This window comes from Trichoderma breve, chromosome 3 (genome assembly GCF_028502605.1).
Source record: "Trichoderma breve strain T069 chromosome 3, whole genome shotgun sequence".
NCBI classification, from domain to species: Eukaryota; Fungi; Ascomycota; class Sordariomycetes; order Hypocreales; family Hypocreaceae; genus Trichoderma; species Trichoderma breve.
The window spans coordinates 4,320,594-4,336,024 of NC_079234.1; the positions used below are offsets into that span (position 1 = coordinate 4,320,594).

The following is a 15,431-nucleotide window of genomic DNA, read 5'->3' on the forward strand; positions in this document are numbered from 1 at the left end:
TTTCTAGGCCATGTCGGTTGTGGCTGCATGACGTTGCGGAAATGTCACTCTTAGTTAAGTGGCCTGTCGATAGTATCATTGTATCGTGGCGATAGTACTCTCGCGGGTTGAGTAACTCGTTTGGATCGCATAAACGTGCTCTGGAATGGATCAACTTACAAATCCAATTTGGTGCATTAGAAATGGGCCTATCTTGGGTGACAAAGTGGGAACTGCGGTATTTGACAAGTTGGAAAAAGAGATATATTGGGCCACAATCTCCATAATGCCCCATCGAACCACCTTGTGACATCTATCAACTGTAATAGTCTTTTTTTTTCCTTTTCAAATAGGCAACCTGAGCAAAGTGTTGCTGATCAGCTCAAAAACAAAACCCAAAACATCTTCATCTCCAACTATATCCGCATCAATCCCGGACAGCTTAAAGAATTTCACAATGAGCTCCTTTACTATCCCCAAGACCGTTAAGCAATGGCAAGTTGCTGAATACAATGGATTTGAGGGACTCAAGTTCTCTGAGCAGCCCCTGCCTGAAGTTGGCGACAACGAGGTTTTGGTTAAGCGTATGTATTAAGCAACTCCTTTACACATCACCCAACTATATGACAAGAATACCCATGGAAAAGAGAAGAGGAACATGACCTATTAAACTGTTCAGTGCTAACATTCGTCATGCTATAGTCGAGGCTGCCTCTCTCAACGTTAGTTGACCCGCAATCTGCTTCCTATTGTGTTGCATTATTCTGTTATGTACATGACTCCTAGTTGCTGACTTTGACTACAACAGTACCGCGATCTCATCATCGCTAGGGGTGAATACCCCTTCGGTATGGCCCCAAATGTCGTCCCCGGATCTGATGGTGCCGGCACTGTCGTCTCCGTCGGCAAGAGCGTCACCCTCTTCCAGCCCGGCGACAAGGTCATCACTCTCTTCAACCAGGCTCACCTGGGCGGAAACCTGACCCCCAAGACCATTGCCACCGGAACTGGAGGTGTCCTAGACGGCACTCTCCGCACCTATGGCGCTTTCAACGAGAACGCTCTTGTGCGCAGCCCCTCTAACTTGACTGCTCTTGAGGCCTCTACCCTTCCCTGCGCTGGCCTGACTGCCTGGAATGCTCTGTTCGGCTCTGCCGACCACACCGTCAAGGCTGGCCACTGGGTTCTCGTCCAGGGCAGCGGAGGTGTCAGCATCTTTGCCCTGCAGTTTGCAAAGGCCGCCGGTGCCAGGGTCATTGCCACCACTGGATCTCCCGCCAAGGCCGCCCAGCTGAAGAAGCTTGGTGCCGACCACGTCCTCAACTACAAGGAGGATCCCAACTGGGGCGAGACGGCCAAGAAACTGACCGGCGGCCGCGGCGTCGACCACGTCGTGCAGGTTGCCGGTGCCAAGGAGATGGAGCAGAGCATTGCCGCCGTCAAGATGTGCGGTTCCATCGACATCATCGGCTTCCTTGCTGGAGGCGGAGACGAGAAGGAGCCTAGCTTCCTGCGATGCTTGTCCAGCCTGTTCACTGCTCGTGGTATCCTTGTGGGCAGCCGTGTGCAGCTGGAGGAGTTGGTTGAGGCGATCGAGGCCCACCCTGAGACGCTGAGGCCGGTGGTTGACGAGAAGGTGTTTAAGTTGGAGGAGCTGAAGGAGGCGTATGAGTACCAGTGGTCGGGCAAGCACTTTGCCAAGGTTGCTGTTGAGATTAACTAAAATGACTGCTTTCTAGCTTGAGCCTGATGAATAAAGAATAACGAATAAATTTGAACAATGCTAGTACACTTTGTTAAATTGTTGAGTGTCTGTTGAGAATGGACCATCACGTAGGCAAGCGATCTAGACCCATCGTGTTGGGAATTGGACATGCTGTGCTCGTCAAGCTACTGAACAAGTTGGTTGCACAGAAGTGAGCTTTTTGAAAGGGAACTTGGAATAAGAATTTTCAACTATGGCACTCAACGCTGCGGTTTGCAGCCTTTGCCACTCTTTCATCATCATACCATAGGATGATAGGACAGAGTGTTAGTGTGTTGTCAGCTTGTTTGCCTTGTAAACTGAACACGGCAGGATGATTATGGCACATGCTTCGGAGTCTTTACTTTATTCACCTTGTTGCCAACCCCTCTGATTCCAGAACGAATCCAACTCATGTCATCTGATCGTTCATAAATGTGCCCCATTGCATAAGCGCATGGACTAGACACAACATGGGTAGCTAACATTGTGCCCTTTTTTTTTTTTCACTGAGTGTCGAGAGTGGGCGTACAGCATGAGGCAGCTGCGGTTGTGTTATAGCTGAATACGTTTTACACCGATTTCGGAGCTAACATGTTACTTTGGTGATGGAAAGCGTCATGGTGAGAGGCGATCATCTTTGTGTTGTGCTAAATGACGAATGCAATCGTTGTCAATATGTAATTTTGCCTCGCTGGCGCTGTTATTATCTCATTAACTAATTATCGTTGATGGATCCGCCATCAGTATTGTATAATGTATGTGTACATGTATGCATCATCATAAAAGGACCGTGTCATAACAACCGTGACCCATTATTACCCAAAAGCCGTGATCCTGGAAAATGACCAGCCCGATAACCCCATAATGCGTTCCGTGTCAATCAATATGCTTGTTGTGTTCATGTCCGGTTCCCACAAATCAGTCCAGTGTAATCCTGATCCCAAAAAACGTGAAACTCCACCATGATGTAAGGAATGAAAAAAAAGTGAAATAAATGGTGCTGGCAAAGTTGCGGTGAGGAAAAAAGAAGGTAGGGAGGACCCTTTTAGTCCTTGTAGTCGCACTTCATGCTCCAGGCTTTCCAGCCGGCCTTGTTGTCGAAGCAGTGTCCCTTTGTGAAATCCTTCTTGCCCTTGGTGCACTTGTCGTCGGTGTAAGCCGTGACTGCGAGGTTGCGGGTTAGTATAAACAATGTCTTAGATTGGGCATTCCAGCGCTCGTGGGTTTCCTTACATGTGCAGCCCTTGTTAATGTCTGTCAGGCTTAGAGACTTGGGCTCACTGTCGTTGAGGCCCTTGCATTCGCCATTCTTGAAGTCGTCATCAATGACGGTCCAGACGCCGAGGTTGCCGTCGTGGCAGCCCTCGGCGCTGTAGAGGCGGAAGTCTGCAACGTGGATGTTGCGGGGGATGAAGAGGGCGTTGGAGCCGGCAATGAGGGTAGTGGCAGCGGCGAGGACGGCGAAGAGTTGCATCTTGACTGAGAGAGTTGTGAAATGGATTGAAAGTGTTGAAGGGAGAAGAAGATGGCGAGTCGTATGAGGTTGAGGCGACAGGTGAGGGGTTGGTTGGAAAGCTTATGTAGTAGCTGTATAAGTGGTTGATTGCTTCTGTTTGATGAGAGCTCAAACTCAAGTCTAGATGCTTCTCAGCTCGACTCTTTATACCCCTCTGGACCCGGACAAGGCCCATCTAGAACTTTGATCCTCGACCAGACCAAGGCCAGGCCGATCTCTGACGAAAACCACGGCGGAGCGACACGAAATGCAACCACGGCATCCGAAATAGTGTAGTGGAGCTGCGCAGCTGCAGTGTTCCTCCCGGATACGATGTGTCTCTCGGTCTGCTCAGCTCGACCCACGCACTGTGTATCTAATGGAGCTTTCTCCATCATCCATTGAAACCGACACAGAATCTACACCTAAACATCCCATATCATAGAGCCAACAATACCATGTCCATGTCTCCCCTCATCCCTCAAAACTGGAGCCACAGTGCGCGGCCAAAGAGCTCCCCCCGCGTGACCCAAAACTCACAAGGTTCTGCTGGCTCTGGCTCCTCTTTTTGTCTGCTTGCCGCCAGTTGACAGATAGAGTTCGAGTCCAAAGAGCACCGCCGATCACCTCTTGTCCCCTAAAAAAATAACGAGGTTGGGCGAAGCGAGCTGCTTCTTGCTCCACTGGAAGCCGGACCCTCGCCTTGCGCTGCCGCTTTCCGCAGCTCTTCGGACGCCTCGGTGGCGATTTGCTGTGCTAAAGTCGATCGATCATAGGGGTGCTTTTTCATCAGTCTTGTCCGCTTTGTGCTCCGTGTCCAAGGCGGTGTTTTACATGAATGCGAGCTTTGCTTTGGTCTTCTGATAGCCCCGCGGAGGCGTCATCGTGTGGATCGGAGCTTGACATCACCGTCTTGCTAGGGACTGAGACATAACGTGATAGCTGCTGATCCCTTGCGTTAAGCATACGGGTACTCGTAACGTGGTTGTTTGATGCTAGATCCAAGCACCATACAGTCGTGATTACTCAGTGGATACAATCAAGCAAAGATGTCTTGTCTCTCTTCGTGTTTGGTTCAGTCTTCTCGGCATTACCGCGCCCTTTGCGCCACTGTGATGCCGTGTTACCACCAGCACAGCCATCCACGATAAATGCAGTCTTTTATCATGCATGTCCGTCTACAAATGGCAAAAGCAGAGCAAAACAAACAAACCAGCTCCCGAGAGCTCAAGGAAACCAGCCCCCCGTTGCCAAGATGAGGTCGTGGAAGCTTGCATGTTGCTATGGGAGCCGAGACCGACGGCTCATGACACTGCATTTGCGCCCAAAGAATGGCCGAGCCTCGAGAAGATGCGTGCACGCCTGATTCATGTGATATTACACCTCGGTGAAGGAGCGAGGAGTCGCTATATACGGATTACGGAGTAGATGTATATGCAAAAGCACAAGCAGGATCGCCTGGCGTGGGCTGACGTCTAAATATAGGCAGTGCCTCGCAATTGCTCTACCCTAGACGTCATAGTATGGACTGATGTGGAACAGTTGTTACGTTGATTTAACGGACTTTGATGCCTGGAGCAAGCTTGACTCGCGGAATGAGCATAGTTGACATAGTTTTGGTAGCTTGAAGAGTTGACGCCTCATTGAATCCTCCGCTCCTAGACTAGTTGCCAAGTCGAGAGACGGCCTTGGGAATTGAGTTTGACGGCCGTGAAGCTCTAAGTGGAATAGAGCTGGATTGGAACCCTCCTCGGAGAGTTATCCGAAGCATGATAATTCTTATTTCGTCGAAATACTATCCTCCAATGGCATTTGATGGCGGCCACTAAATTGGTCTACTACACCTCGGCGACAAATTAAGATGTGTAAAGAAAACTACATGTGTACTGATTGGCTAAAAGATGGTAGTCAGCTGCTGTCTTTATTGTTGATGTTTTAAAGACATGATTCATCTTGTCAATAATTTACTGGGTATGCAGGTCTTGGTACCAAACCATTAGGATAATATAGAGTCTAGGAAATGATGCATGTCTGATGTGGGCCAATCGGTAGACGCTCCGAGAAATGTTGCCGATCAAAGGAGCAAATGCTGTTATGAACTCGTTTTGTTACAGACAAGTGAGCTTTGACTGTTCTCGATCGCCCCGTTGTTCATATATATATATTTAGGAAGCTGATTATGAACTGTCGCCAAGATAACAATTGTTTTGCTCCTCAATCTTTGTACGGCTATAAATGGAAAGGATTCTGCAATGTCCATGACTTGAACACTGGATAGGATAAATATAGAAAAAAGGGAAAGGTTGAACGAAATTACAAAGCAGTTATATACCGGTAGACAGGCATGTTTTCTTTGTGCTTCTGTAATACTTTGAAGTGCATTGATCTGATAAGTGTTCTATTTTGAGAGTGCTTCATGCACGGACAAAACGACCTCTTGTTTCTCTAGCTTCTATTTTGAGATTGCTTTATGCACGGACAGTACGATCTATTGTTTCTCTAATCGTCGTCATAAACCATAGCAATAAGGCTTCAGTTCTCTAGATATCATATGTAAACAATTCGATTGTGCTTGAGCCGTTCTCAGCACACTTACAAAGGCGAAATGATGATACAAAGGCCAATCCATGAACTCAACCAGTCCGTAAATAAACATTCTATGAACAAGACTCAATTATCTTGATGCCAGCATGGGTGCTCACAACTATAAATTATCATGGATGAGCCTCGTTTCAATCCAGCTCAACAACTCTCAATCTTCTACATTTCTACACCCTACCATCACAAGAATCAACTTCAGCTCAAGCACTCTCAAGTTTCTACACTCGACAACGTGATTACAACCACCAAGTTCTTTTCAACCACTCTCAACCTAACGACGTGATCACAAGGATCAAATCCATCTCAAATCAACTTGCTACCACCTCTTCACTCAAAATGGCTGAGAACAACACCCCCTTCGTCTCTGAGGACTGGCACGAGGAGTTCGATAACCTCAACACCTTCCGACGGGGGTCACGGGGTGTAGTATCTACCAGTTCCAGCGTGTACGGTAATGACGATTCCGGCGATGAGGAGTCCAGCGATTACGCGAGTGATGACTCTCGCAATGACGACGACTATGCCAGCGACCACTCCGGCGCCGACGAGCTCGACATCAACGGCTTGGGCATGGCTAGTTCGGGCAACAGCGGCCCCAGCAGCAACTATTCCAGCCGCCCTTCAAGCCGAGACTCCAACTCCGTCGCTGGTTCGGACACATTCAACGAACAAGTCCTCGACAATGCGCCTCTCCTAGGAGGTTTCCCATTTCTTCCAGACTTTCCCGAGGAATTTGTCAATCTCTTCAAGATTGTTAACCGCGAATCCGTTCCAGGGGCTCTCAGCGTCGACATGGTGGCAGAACTCGGAATTCTTCTCGTTTTGCCTCCTCGATTCGTTCGACCAGGCATGGTCACCCGACCCTACGATGCCACTCAATCGCCCGGCGAGGGTTTCCGTCTCTCCATGGCCTTCGCTCCTAACGGAAAAATCACCGGAGAATTGGCCGATGCAGCATTTGCCATTGAGATTCATGATGCCAAGAAGTATCAGGGCAGCATTGGTGATGGACGACGCTGGGAGACTGTGAAGCATATGCTCGAGGAGATGCGCGCGTCGCTTTATCCCTCGCGTGAGTCTGATGAGTGATCTTGACGACCACCGTTTCTCGCTATTCAGAAGCGAGAATAAAGCCACCATTTGCGTTCTTGCTGGCCAAGACGGGAGAATGTGGGCATGGGTTTGGTGTTGGTTTTATTTGTATTGCTCAGTTGTGGACATTTGGTTTTAGTTTTGTTTGTATTGCTTGGTTGTAAAGATTCCTTTGCCTGGCTTGTTGAAAGCCATAGACACACTCGTTATTAATAGACATTCCGGAATGTTTTTGTTTTAAATGATCGCAGAACCCTTCCATCTCTTTTTTCTCTCGTGATGCCCTCCAAGTTGACTGCCCGGTTTCCCACTTGCTCACCACATTCCACGCTTGCCCACTCCTTGCGCCAGTTCCAGCAACAGCCGCATAAGGACATGGATTATCTGCAACAGGATACAAAATCCAACGCTGACGCCAGACCAGAAGGTCGGTAGATAATCGTTTTCATCACACATTTGATGCTTTCCTTGGTCAGCCTCGTAACCGGCAGCTTCGACCTTTGACTCCATTGTTGTTTCGGCTGGAGCTGCGACGGTGGTGGTGGCTGGATGAGGTGCACTTTGGCTAGAAGCGGTGCTGTGAGTAGAATTACGACGTCCATCTGTCGTATATGAAGCGGCGGTGCTCGAAGCGGTGGGATGTTCAGATGGTATAGTGCCGTCTATAGGATCTTGCGAGGAAGACCACGGAGGGGACGGAGGAGCACTGTGTTGCATAGAAGGGCGCGAGTAATTGAGACGGGAGTTCCACCAAGTCACTCGTTCATGTCTCGGGCAGAAAAAGTCGGATGGAGGATTAATGGCACAATTGCAATCTCGGAACTTGCATTTCTCTGGGGGGTTGAAAAAATTAATAGAGAGGAAGCTATATAGTGACTTGCAACGGAGACTCACCACTGGGGGATACGGGCGTGGATGATGGTTGCTCACAGCATCTTGCATAGGGGGGCGTCGCATACCCCGAGCCTGTTATCACATTAGCATTTTGGAAGAGACTGATTCCTAGTTTTATAAATGCCTTGATTGTTGGAATTTGCCCGATCCCAATCTATTCTTGCGTTAGAACTAAGAACCACCTCATATACAAAGCATATCAAACGGGGGGAGAAGGAAAACTCATTACGTTTCTCGCAATACTTGTACGTAGTCGTCTCGCCATTGTGCCTCGTGGACTTGCGTTCTCGGTTGCAATGTTCAATTTTGCAAGTCTTGCGTTTTGAGCTGTGACTCTTGGAGCGCCGGCTGGATGAATATTCGCGCCCCATGATTGAATCCTCGGTGTGTAGCGAATAGTTGTACTTGAGCAGTTGCCAGGAGTTATCTTAAAGGAATACCACTTGACGGAACATTAAGTGAAATTTGATGAAGCCCAAAAGAAACAAAACACTCAGAATTGAGAGTTATGGATGTTGGATTAACCGGATGCTTTTGTCTTGATATATACGCCGCGCCCTCATGGCGATACATGTTTCGCAGTGACTTTCATGCCAAGGCCAATTCAACAACTGCGCAAAGTAAAACTTCTCCTTTGCTCTATTCCTCGAGTGAAGTTGTATGATGTCTTCATTGCCAAAAGGTAACCTGCAGATGATGCCGATGGTATTGCGGGTTGACGAACACGGCAGCCACTTACATGCAGACCGGCGGCTTAGACGAGACAGCGCATGGTTTCTGAGCTATTCACCGAATTCATGATACCGGAAATACCGGAAATGCTGAATTCGGTATACCCAGATTGATCTACATCCTGCCAAGAGAATCGATTCACCTAATCATGTGGTGCCTATACTTGTCCACGACCTGTTTGTTAATGTTAGGTAATGCCTCCATGCCCACACCCGCCATGCATATAAATGTGAATCTGGTTCACCAGCCACCATCCAAACACCGCAAAGCAGCATAAAAAAAAACTCAATTCACTTCCCAAAAACAGCCAACGCCTCAATCAATAGCCCTCCCATAGCCGACCCTCCTCAACGGAAACTAGACGGCTGCTCTCCGCCCCCACAAGCCACAGCATGCCTCCTCACGTCGAACAGAATAATAATGTACTTTCAGTGGCTATCAACATGAGAGAGAATATAGCAAAGCTGAATCAGCCAGAAAACAGCCACCCCCAAACACCCGGAACATGGAGTAATTTAAAAGACACAAACCCAAGAATTCGGGCAAATAAAACGCCCCAAGTGCCCACCCCCGGGTTCCTCTCCGCACCGAGCTAAGCAGAGACATTTTGATCCATTCATTTTTTTTCCCCGCAGCATTTTCTCCATCAAATGATAAGCTGCGTCTAACTTGCATGCGACCACACTTTACCCCGGGTCACAGTCACACCATAGATAGGCATAAGTAATAGGAAATCTCGGGATGGGGGAAATATAGCCTGTTTGCATGGGGGCATGCACATACTCGTACAGCACGAGTTTTGACTTGCTCGGATGAATTGGGCGGCGGCGCTCATGTACGTGTATGTAAATGCAGCTCAGCCCGGATTACGTCAAAACTTGCAGTCGCCTCACCTGGAGACCTGAATCTCACGACTTTTTTTTTTCACCGTAGTGTTGAGGGCTTTTATTCTTTATTCTGCATACCTCTCTTGTTTCTCTCCTCGTTTCCCATTGTTTCTCGTTCCTATCTGGATATTTAGGTCTCATTAGCCTGGAATCCCCTCATCATCCGTTCCCGTCGATACTAGAATCGCCCATGCTCAATCCCAGCACCTAAACAAAATCCCCATGCAAACACTCGCATCCAGCAGCCCATCATGACGCGCCTCGGCACATGGAGGGCCACATACCTCGTCGCCCTGTCATGTGTCGGCTCCTTTCTCTTCGCCTACGACACGGGCATCGTGGGCGGCGTCTTGACGCTGCAGTCCTTCCAGCGAGACATGGGCTTCAGCGACGGCGAGCAGGAGAACGTTGCCTCGCTATCGGCCAGTCTGCTGCAGGCGGGAGGTATGTGTGTATATATATACATATATATATTGAGCCGAAGCCGAGTCCACCTAATTGATACGAGTTCTGGGTTCTAATTGGGGGTTCTGAATCTTGTAGCCTTCTTCTCGTGCTTGTTCGTCTGGCCGTTTACCGCGCACTACGGCCGAAGATGGGCTCTGGCAGTGGCATCGCTCATTTTCAACATTGGCGCCGTGCTGCAGCTCTTCTATCAGCAAGGAATCGCGACCTGGTATGCCGGGCGTACGATATCTGGCATTGGCGCAGGTACATACACTCATACACCCATACACATACTTACATGGCCGATTACAATCACTCCGAGACTAAAAACTTAACTGACTGAATACAATTCTTTCCCAAAAACAGGCGTCGCAACCGTCATCATCCCCATGTACTCGGCCGAAATGGCCCCCAAGGAAATCCGCGGCCAGCTCGGCAGCCTCTTCCAATTCTTCTTCACCCTGGGCGTCGCCGTCAGCTACTGGGTCGACTACGGCGCCGCGCAGCACATCGAGCCGTCGACGAGGCAGTGGCGCATCCCCGTGGCCCTGCAGCTGGTGCCTGGCGGCATCCTGGGCCTGGGCATGCTCCTGACCAAGGAGAGCACGCGGTGGCTGGCGCAGCACGACCGGCACGAGGAGGCGCTGCAGTCGCTGATATGGGTGCGAGGCGGCGATAGCGTCGAGGTGCGGATGGAGTTTCATGAGATTGTGGCAGGCATTGAGGAGGAGGAGAGGCAGACGGCTGGCGTTACGTGGAGGGAGTATTGGCTGCCGGCGAACCGATATCGCATCTTCCTGGCCGTGACTCTCCAGATTGGTAGGATCTTGCTTTGCTGTGTGAGGTTTGCATTGATATGTTCCGACATGCTGATCTTGGAGAATAGGCGCCCAAATAACGGGAAACACTTCCCTGGCATACTGTACGAGCGAACCCAATCTCATCTGATATCGTCCCTCATCTCATCTACACCATTTGCTAACGCTCTAAACCCCCCTCGCGCATAGTCTCTCCTCAAGTCTTCCAAGCCGTCGGCGCCGGCCAAAACTCCCTGCTCCTCAGCGGTTTCTTCGGTGTGTGCAAGGTCGTCAGCTGCGCATTCTTCCTTCTCTTCCTCGTCGAGCGCATCGGTCGCCGCTGGTCCCTGCTGGCCGGCTCGTTCCTCATGGGCTTGTACATGTTCATCATCAGCGTGCTCACGCAGCGGTATCCGCCCATGGGTAATGGGACGTTGACGCCGCCGGCCATTGCGTCGATTTCGATGATTTTCCTGGAAGCAAGTGAGTGGTTTCCCCCCTCTTTGTTCTCGTTTATATGATGTGATGTGGGATGCCGTGAGATGATGGCTGCGTGTAAGTCAAAAGTCAGAGCATCCAAAGTTGCTAACATGGGAATGCAATGCACAGTGACGTTTAACATATCGTGGGGTCCCATCCCATGGGTAAGTCTGGGAATAATATCTCTTCCAACCCCGCTTCGGTCAGATTTCCATTCGCTAATCAGAGATGCAGCTGTATATGAGCGAAATCTTCCCGACAAGAGTCCGCGAAGGAGGCATCGCCGTCGGCGCAGCAACGCAATGGCTCTTTGGCTTCACGCTGTCCCAAGTGACGCCCGCCGCCGTCAACAATCTTCGATGGAAAGCCTTTCTCATGTTCTGCTGCTTCAACTGGGCGCTGGTGCTGTACACCTGGTTCTTCATCAAGGAGACAAAAGGCCTGTCTCTGGAAGAAATGGACATTTGTGAGTTCCCCAAACCTGCAACAACCCAAACTAATAACCTCAAAACGTGCATCGTTAGCTAATCGGGAAATTAAAAAAGTGTTTAATGCACGACGCACACCGATTAGTGTGCTGGCGTATCGCCATGATGATAAATCGTCAGATGACGACGTGTGATTGGCCGCCTGAGTTCTGGATGGCCTTTTTTTTCTGACTCTGCATGCCTTCTTTATTCTTGAGCAAATCGGGGGGCTGCATGGACTTTGGCTATACGATGATTGATCCCTTTGTAAGCGGCTTGAGATGATGAATAATATTAGTTTGGTCCAATTCGGCCTTTCGGCCTTTGCCGAGAGCGACCGGCGGTGCTAAATCCAAACCCAACTCTGGAGCTAGCTCTTGACTGAACCCCGAAACCGAGATGTTGATACGTAGCTTCACATATTCTTTGCAGTTCTTTTCCTCCTCCCATGTCGTGCATCTTGCGAACCTGCTAGCCTGATACGTCTCACTGGGAAATATCATTGATGAAAGCGTCGCTGGTTTCGCTGTCCGGTTGTCGCCTCTCCGGGCCGCTCTACCGCACCCGAGGTGGGTAATGAATGCCCCCTTCATCATAAACTGGACGTCATAGGGCTGGTCTAAGAGGAAAACATGTATTAGTTGCTGCACATATATACTCGAAAGGAGTGCAGCCCAGTCGAGCCGTATTAAATCGACTCCAGCCGGTTCTGGGGTCTTATAGGCGGCAGTTGAGCTCAAGAGTGTTCACAGGCTGTAGTCGCCACCTCTCGACCAACACTACTACAGGGCAAACTCCATCAAAAGACACCATGTCTTGCGTCTCACTCATCCTGACGCCGGATGTGCTTCTGAGCGTTCGGGAGTTTTGGTTCGAGCACCTGGCAGGCCCAGATGGCCTCGTCATGCCCAGCACAGAGGAGAACAAGAGATGGTTCTTTGGCGGATCAGAGTTTGACAAGCTATGCGTGTAAGTCATTGCCATCTTACCGCCCTATTTTTTCTTTCAATATCAAGCTGACTTTGATACTCGTCATTTCCCATAAAGTGAGCGCTTCGCTCCCACTCTAGAAGCCATCCGCAAACAGGGCATCAAATCAGGCCACGACATCATCTACGCCCTGCAACCCAGAGACGCCCACGACTGGCTCAGCCTGGTGCTTCTATTAGACCAGATCCCGCGTAACTGCTACCGCGGCGAGAGCTCAGCCATCGTCTTCGACTATTTCGACGCCATGGCCCGCGATATCGCGCTGGAGGCGATTCAGCGCGGCATTCCCGACGATTGGCCCGAGATTCGCTGGCGGTTCGCCTGCCGCAGCTGGTTCTACGTGCCGCTGATGCACTCGGAGGACGTCGACCTGCACGAGCTGGCGGTGCAAAAGTACCAGGCGTTCGCCCGCGACGTCGAGAGCCTGCTGCTACCCGAGAACAACGTCAACGGCGACGAGTCCGATGTCGCTCACGAGTACCGGATCGCGGCGCAGCGAGTGATGCAGGCAAGCCCCGAGGCGGCCAAGGAGTACGGCCAGCTGAACTTGAACTTTGAGAAGAGGCACTGGGCCATCATCAAGCGATTTGGACGATACCCGCACCGGAATCGGGTCCTGGGGCGGGAGACGACGGACGAGGAGCGCGAGTATCTGGAGAATGGGGGAGACACGTTTGGAGGGTGATTGAAGATTGATGCTGCATGATGATGATCACATGATACCTATCGTGTATACTTGTACATACCTACTCCGTACTCGTACAATGTCTCAGACAGAATCTCAACTATACGCACTAGATCCTCGTGTCAGCGTATTGCGTATTGTATTGTAATATTTTAAAAACAAAACTCAATTCTATTCAAACACATCTCATCTCATCTCAAATCATCACAATCACACATGCACCGCCCAGAGCGTAACTCAGCCTCTCCCGCCATCAGTCCCAAAATTGTCCCGACGCGCCACGGCCTCCGGAGCAACTTGGCCGCTGAAGAATCGGGCAATTTTTCCTCCCATCATTCCATCTTTAAAGCCTCGGCACCCACTGTCACACTTCTTGTCACCCAAAAACACACTGATTTAGAGACCCAATAAGGCTCTAGCCTCAATCTGCCTGCCTCCAATTTCGGGTTGGGCTGTCAAATCGATTCAATCCCAATTTTCTTTAGCACAACGCCCGCCGCTCGCTGTGATTCGCCCAACGCAGCCCCTTGTTGCATCGCTGTCCTCTTTCTCACACCTTGTACACACAAAACCTCACACACAAAACACCCAATTTCCGAATCCTTCTCTCTTTTCCTTTCTTTGCTTTCTCGCGTTTGGGCTTGTTGTCGTGTTTTTGTTCTTGTTCAATTGGGCATCCCCACGCTAAATCTCGGGAAACCCGCCGCTTATTTTGCCCCTCCCCCTCAATTCCCACCCAATTTCTCATCTCATCCTCATAAAACTCGTGATACTCACGTAAACAAACAAAACCATACCACCAAAAAGAAACAACCCATTAAACCTCCCCCAAAAATGGTCACCACACGCGCCGCCTCCTCTCGCGCCGCCAGCGTCGAGCCCACCGCCTTCGTCCCCGCAACCCCCTCCGCCAAACGCTCCTCCAAATCATCCGCCACCAAGTCCTCCAAATCCGCCTTCACCCACGTTCCCACAACCGCCACCCTCGCCTGGCTCGCCATCTCCCTGCCCCTCGTCATCTGGGACACCGGCTACGTGCTCCTCCGCCCGCTGTCCATGCCCGGCGGCTCCCTCCACTGGCCCATCTGGGCGCCCTACAAGCTCTACGGCGAGGTCGATCACATCTACGGCTTCAAGGCCTTCAACGCCGGAAACGGCTTCACCAGCGCCCAGGGCTTCCTCAATGCCGTCGAGACCCTGCTTTACCTCTGGTACTTTGCCGCCTGGTTCTTCTCCGGCAAGCGCTCCTCTGCTGGAATCAAGGTCTTGAGCGGGAGGGCTGGTGCCAGGGCCACTCTCATTGGCTTCAGCGCCGCTATCATGACGCTTAGCAAGACGGTTCTGTATTGTAAGTATTTTCGAGATACCTCTTACGTTAAAAAACTGAAAGAAAAACTTAAAATGATGTAAATCAAACTAACGGCAGACAGGGGCAAACGAGTACTACAGTGGTTTCGACAACATCGGCCACAACCCCCTTCAAGATCTCATTCTGCTCTGGATCATCCCCAAGTATGTTCAAACTCGTCAATCGATTCGTGAAACCCACTAACTCGTTTAAAAAAGCGGTGCTTGGCTCGTTGGCCCGACCTACATGATCTGGTCCATCGGCAGCGACCTTGTCAGCGGCCTTGACCCTGCCTCACGCTCAAAGAGCGAGTAAATGCATGTATTAAAACACTGTTTCAAAACATCTTAGCCATGGCACGGCATGACATGGCATATGCTCTCAGTCTTGTAACGCGGTTAATGGGGGACATGATTGGTAACAGAGGGACGTGTATGTATATGTATATATATGAGTCTGTATGTATACCCGCAATGCGACGAATACGAAGAAATGACCTCGGCTTGCATCGACACCTCAAATAACTCTCGTAGTAAAAAAAAAATATTCAACTTTCAAGTCTAAGAGGCAATGCGCGCTCTTTTGTAACCCGATTTTGTACCATATCCCAGGACTTGCAAACAGAAAAAAAGGAATGTCCAATACAAAATGAATGACAGCCAGAGAAAATGGTATCGTAAGCGTGTCAGCCGACACTGGGTATCAACCAAAATATGCAACAAACATAGGAAAAGCAAAAAAAAAAAAGCAAAAGAGAGAATAAATACCAAAAGTTGCTTTTGCACCATTG

The 15,431-nt window shown here is 50.0% G+C and overlaps 6 protein-coding genes across 6 annotated transcripts; 5 read left to right on the forward strand and 1 right to left on the reverse strand.

Moving 5' to 3' along the window:
* Positions 1-436: 436 nt before the first annotated feature.
* On the forward strand, positions 437-1,702 carry T069G_05726 (zinc-binding dehydrogenase domain-containing protein; the record flags this gene model as incomplete). Its single annotated transcript, XM_056172936.1, has 3 exons — positions 437-563; positions 682-701; positions 788-1,702. 3 exons carry the CDS (start codon positions 437-439, stop codon positions 1,700-1,702), a joined length of 1,062 nt encoding a protein of 353 aa, XP_056029794.1.
* Positions 1,703-2,771: 1,069 nt separating this feature from the next.
* On the reverse strand, positions 2,772-3,200 carry T069G_05727 (uncharacterized protein; the record flags this gene model as incomplete). The annotated part of the gene is made up of 2 exons (XM_056172937.1): positions 2,772-2,890; positions 2,960-3,200. The coding sequence occupies 2 exons, from the start codon at positions 3,198-3,200 to the stop codon at positions 2,772-2,774; spliced, it is 360 nt and encodes a 119-aa protein (XP_056029795.1).
* A 2,958-nt stretch (positions 3,201-6,158) lies between these two features.
* T069G_05728 (uncharacterized protein) lies at positions 6,159-6,911 on the forward strand (the record flags this gene model as incomplete). The annotated part of the gene is made up of 1 exon (XM_056172938.1): positions 6,159-6,911. One exon carries the CDS (start codon positions 6,159-6,161, stop codon positions 6,909-6,911), a length of 753 nt encoding a protein of 250 aa, XP_056029796.1.
* Positions 6,912-9,678: 2,767 nt separating this feature from the next.
* T069G_05729 (sugar transporter domain-containing protein) lies at positions 9,679-11,773 on the forward strand (the record flags this gene model as incomplete). The annotated part of the gene is made up of 8 exons (XM_056172939.1): positions 9,679-9,871; positions 9,971-10,138; positions 10,241-10,693; positions 10,761-10,796; positions 10,882-11,154; positions 11,281-11,315; positions 11,386-11,617; positions 11,697-11,773. The coding sequence occupies 8 exons, from the start codon at positions 9,679-9,681 to the stop codon at positions 11,771-11,773; spliced, it is 1,467 nt and encodes a 488-aa protein (XP_056029797.1).
* A 656-nt stretch (positions 11,774-12,429) lies between these two features.
* T069G_05730 (uncharacterized protein) lies at positions 12,430-13,293 on the forward strand (the record flags this gene model as incomplete). Its single annotated transcript, XM_056172940.1, has 2 exons — positions 12,430-12,587; positions 12,666-13,293. 2 exons carry the CDS (start codon positions 12,430-12,432, stop codon positions 13,291-13,293), a joined length of 786 nt encoding a protein of 261 aa, XP_056029798.1.
* Positions 13,294-14,127: 834 nt separating this feature from the next.
* Positions 14,128-14,956, forward strand: T069G_05731 (uncharacterized protein; the record flags this gene model as incomplete). Its single annotated transcript, XM_056172941.1, has 3 exons — positions 14,128-14,641; positions 14,724-14,805; positions 14,860-14,956. The coding sequence occupies 3 exons, from the start codon at positions 14,128-14,130 to the stop codon at positions 14,954-14,956; spliced, it is 693 nt and encodes a 230-aa protein (XP_056029799.1).
* Positions 14,957-15,431: the final 475 nt, after the last annotated feature.